Consider the following 5000-nt stretch of genomic DNA (forward strand, 5'->3'; position numbering starts at 1 on the left):
AGTGGAAAGGCGCTGGTAGCGTGTGTGTAATTTGGCATGCTTAAACCTGAGGAAGTCCGGTATCTAAAGTCGTGTGGCGATTTAGCTTCGTAACGACCTTAATGAGTGATGACCTCCGATGGTATGGGAGGATGTGCCGCTCACCTCTCTGTCTCTCTCCTCTCCCCTCTCTCTCTCCCCCTCTCTCCCTCCAGCGGTGAGGAACGACCGCAATAAGAAGAAGAAGGAGGAGAAGAAGCAGCCGGAGTGCACTGAGAGCTACGTTTTGAGTCCGGCCACGGAGGCGATGATCGAGCGCGTGAGAAAGGCCCACCAGGAGACCTTCCCCTCGCTCTGCCAGCTGGGGAAATACACTACAGTGAGTCCTCCCTGCCACCGGGGGCGCTGTGCTTTATATCTAAATACACTACAGTGAGTCCTCCCTGCCAGTGGGGGCGCTGTGCTTTATATCTAAATACACTACAGTGAGTCCTCCCTGCCACTGGGGGCGTTGTGCTTTATATCTAAATACACTAGTGAGTCCTCCCTGCCACAGGGGCGCTGTGCTTTATATCTAAATACACTACAGTGAGTCCTCCCTGCCACCGGGGGCGCTGTGCTTTATATCTAAATACACTACAGTGAGTCCTCCCTGCCAGTGGGGGTGCTGTGCTTTATATCTAAATACATACACTACAGTGAGTCCTCCCTGCCAGTGGGGGCAGCATGGGAGTGTGGGTGCTGTGTCTGAGCCTGAGAGGGTGGTCCTGAGTCTAACCCCCCCCCCCCACAGAATAACAGTGCTCAGCATCGTGTGGCATTGGACGTGGACCTGTGGGACAAGTTCAGCGAGCTCTCCACCAAGTGCATCATCAAAACCGTGGAGTTCGCCAAGCACCTGCCCGGCTTCACCACGCTCACCATCGCTGACCAGATCACCCTGCTGAAGGCCGCCTGCCTCGACATCCTGGTGAGAGTCTCTACACACTCTACACACACTCTACACACTCTACACACACTCCACACACTCTACACACTCTACACACTCTACACACTCTACACACACTCTACACACTCTACACACTACACGCTCTACACACTCTCTACACACTACACACACTGAACACACACTCTACACACACTCTACACACTCTCTACACACTGAACACACACTCTACACACACTCTACACACTCTCTACACACTCTCTACACACTCTACACACTCTACACACACTGAACACACACTCTACACACTGTACACACACTGTACACACACTCTACACACTCTAAACACACTCTACACACACTCTACACACTCTACACACACTCTACACACACTCTACACACACTCTACACACACTACACACACTCTACACACACTACACACACTCTACACACTCTACACACACTACACACACTCTACACACACTACACACACTCTACACACACTACACACACTCCACACACTCTACACACTCTACACACACTACACACACTCTACACACACTCCACACACTCTACACACTCTACACACACTCCACACACTCTACACACACTACACACTCTACACTCTCTACACACTCTACACACACTCTACACACTGAACACACACTCTTCACACACTGAACACACACTCTACACACACTCTACACACACTCAACACACACTCAACACACCAACTTTTAAACTTTGTGGGCCATTTAGATAATACAAAAATACTAATAAATACCTTAAAAACAGAAAATAGATCCCATTTTTATACCAACAGCACCATCTATTGGCTAATTTAAGAAAGGCAGTCCACAAGTATAGAAAGGGCCATATCGTACTGTGCTTCAACGTCTGTGAGAGAATCACTGTAGTCTATGGTAGTCTATCGTACAGAATGGCTTTTTCTACTGGTCCTCCTTTCCCAGTGCAAACCATCACTCCCCAAACCTACACATATCCTACCTCTTAGCCCAGGTTCTCAGTGATCCATGACTACAGGAAGTGCAGAGATATCCAGAGAGGGAGAACTACACATCCCAGAATCCACTGCACACTGTTATTATTGTGTGGTCTTTCCATCAGAACATGCCTACAGTCATACTTTAATGGCCCGTATGAACTATGCATTATTAAATATGTCTATAAATTATGAAGAACTACTTTTTTAAGCATTATTTACTGAGTGCTTAACTAGGCATGATTTGCACTGTTAGCATACTAATTGTGTGGGTAAATTTTAAATGGATGTACTTGACTGTAAATGTTAGCCTTTGGCCATGACCGTAATTGTAAACTACGCATTTGAACATCCCAGAAGAGCGAACTGCCCTCTTGATATACTGTGACAGGCTCAAGCTGTAATTACAGATCACGTGACAGTTATTCCGCTGACGCTTTTATCTGGAGCAGTGTGGGGTTCAGGGTCTGGCTCAAAGGCCCCACAGCTGCACTGCTCTTATTGTGGCTGCACCGGGGCTTGAACCAGCGACCTCCTGGCTGAATCCCGCTCTGCCGGTGTTTCTCAGATCCTGCGGATCTGCACGCGCTACACGCCGGACCAGGACACCATGACGTTCTCCGACGGGCTGACGCTCAACCGCACGCAGATGCACAACGCCGGCTTCGGCCCGCTCACCGACCTCGTCTTCGCCTTCGCCAATCAGCTGCTGCCCCTGGAGATGGACGACGCCGAGACCGGCCTGCTCAGCGCCATCTGCCTGCTGTGTGGAGGTACTGCAGCCTGCACACTGCACCCTGCATACTGCACACTGCCTACCTCAACATGCATACTGCACCCAGCATATTGCACACTGCCTACCTCAACATGCATACTGCATCCTGCTGACAGTACACTGTCTACCTCAACATGCATACTGTACCCTGCCTGCCTCACACTGCCTACTGCACCCTGCCTACTGCACCCTGCCTACTGCTCCCTGCCTACTGCACCCTGCCTACCTCAACATGCATACTGCACCCTGCCGACAGCACACTGCCTACTGCACCCAGCATACTGCACCCTGCCTACCTCAACATGCATATTGCACGGTCTTCTGCACCCTTCCCCGGACCTGTTGCACTCTCAGCAGAGTGGAACAGTAGAGAGAGGTCCAGCTCTGTGCCTACATCTGCTTCTGCAGACTTTGGGGAAGTTTCTGACGATAAGCTGTCGAACCGTGCTTTTTGAGTCCTTACTGGGTTCGCACAGGTCATTGGATAGCATAGCTTGTAAGGTAGTAAAATGGTTTATTTCAGTGAATTCAGAGAAAAAGCTGCAACCTTGCAGTTGTTCTCCATCGCACATGCACAGTGCCTGTGTGAGCATTTTCTCTGGCGTTTCTCAGAGAGGAGCAGTAGGCTTGTGTAATTACGCAGGCTCATAGCACGTCCCGACCTCTAGGGTAAGGGTTAGGGCTAAAGCAGACCAACTTTACTCGCCTTCCCCTGTTTCTCCAGCCAATCGACTTTCAGCACTATTCTCCCCCAGCCAATGGAGTGTCAGCACTATCCTCCCCCAGCCAATGGAGTGTCAGCACTATCCTCCCCCAGCCAATCGAGTGTCAGCACTATCCTCCCCCAGCCAATCGAGTGTCAGCACTATCCTCCCCCAGCCAGTGGAGGTAGAGCAATAGGCTCAGCACTGGTGTGGAGGCTGGTGATGTCATGGGTGGAAATTCTCTTCATGTCTTCGGCAGTCATTCCCTGTCTCTGCTCTGCGACCTTTGACCTTTCCTCAGCAGGGCTCATGTTTAAGATGGTGTCTCATGCTTCGCTTTATTGAGTTGTGATGCTCAGGCTAACTATGCTGTCAGCTGCCACCTCCATCTTGTTCAAACCGTTATTAATAAACATTATGAATAAATTGGACCTGTGTGTACAACCAGTTACATTACATTAGTTACTTACTAATGTAACTTGTATCCGAAGTGACTTACAGTTGATTGTGTGTGTGCGTGTGCAGACCGGCAGGATCTGGAGCAGTCTGAGAAGGTGGACGTGCTGCAGGAGCCTCTGCTGGAGGCTCTGAAGATGTACGTGAGGAGGAGGAGGCCCCACAAACCACACATGTTCCCCAAGATGCTGATGAAGATCACTGACCTGAGGAGCATCAGCGCCAAGGGTGAGACTCACACACACACACACACAGCCACACACTCTCTCACTCACACACACACTCTCACACACACACACACACACACACACACAGACACACACTCTCTCACTCACACACACACACACACACACACACACTCTCTCACTCACACACACACACACACACACACACACACACACACACACTCTCATACACACACACACACACAGACACACACTCTCTCACTCACACACACACACACACACACACACACGCTGTTGCTGTGGCCTGTAACCCTCCTCTTCCTCTCTCAGGGGCGGAGCGTGTGATTACTCTGAAGATGGAGATCCCTGGCGCCATGCCGCCTCTCATCCAGGAGATGCTGGAGAACTCTGAGGGGATGGAGAGCAAGGAGGGGGGGTCGGGGGGGTCCGGGGCGGGCGGGCGGGGCAGCGGGGGGGGCCCCCCGGGCAGCTGCAGCCCCAGCCTGTCGCCCAGCTCCACACACAGCAGCCCCACCCCAAACTCCCCGTAGACTGGGTCTCTACCTCCCCCAAACACCGCCACCAACCCCCCTCCTGGAGCAGACCCACCTGGAGCAGGCCCGGGAATCTCTGAGGAGCCCCCCCTCCCGGAACACAGATGCGGGAGTCTCTCCTGGTGCCCCCCCTCCCGGAACACAGATGCGGGAGTCTCTCCTGGTGCCCCCTATCCGCCCCCTCACACACCCCACTTCACCCAAACCAGACTGAAGCGGTATTCACTCCCAGGCCGGGGGGGAGGGGGGGTGTCCCTGTGGCCGCCCACAGAGGAAGGACGGACGGACAGACAGCAGACGGACACAGGATGCTGTTTGTCCACTGAGGCCACCGTAGTTCTGACAGAGCAGGGTCCACAGAGAGAAGGCCCTTCCCTTTGAGACAGATGCTTTCTTAC

At 52.2% G+C, this 5000-nt stretch overlaps 1 protein-coding gene across 3 annotated transcripts in view; it reads left to right on the forward strand.

Moving 5' to 3' along the window:
• The window catches only part of rarab (retinoic acid receptor, alpha b), a 124934-nt gene that overhangs the window by 119622 nt on the left and 312 nt on the right, over nucleotides 1–5000 (forward strand). For all 3 annotated transcript variants that reach the window (XM_061223644.1, XM_061223643.1, XM_061223645.1), the window contains 5 exons: nucleotides 195–358; nucleotides 773–949; nucleotides 2497–2701; nucleotides 3933–4091; nucleotides 4379–5000. The exon at nucleotides 4379–5000 is cut by the window's right edge and continues 312 nt beyond it. In XM_061223644.1, coding sequence (XP_061079628.1) covers nucleotides 195–358; nucleotides 773–949; nucleotides 2497–2701; nucleotides 3933–4091; nucleotides 4379–4599 — 926 coding nt within the window. In that variant the 3' untranslated portion in view covers nucleotides 4600–5000. The remainder of the gene's footprint in view (nucleotides 1–194; nucleotides 359–772; nucleotides 950–2496; nucleotides 2702–3932; nucleotides 4092–4378) is intronic.

The sequence above is a fragment of the Conger conger genome, chromosome 16 (assembly GCF_963514075.1).
Source record: "Conger conger chromosome 16, fConCon1.1, whole genome shotgun sequence".
Classification (NCBI taxonomy): domain Eukaryota; kingdom Metazoa; phylum Chordata; class Actinopteri; order Anguilliformes; family Congridae; genus Conger; species Conger conger.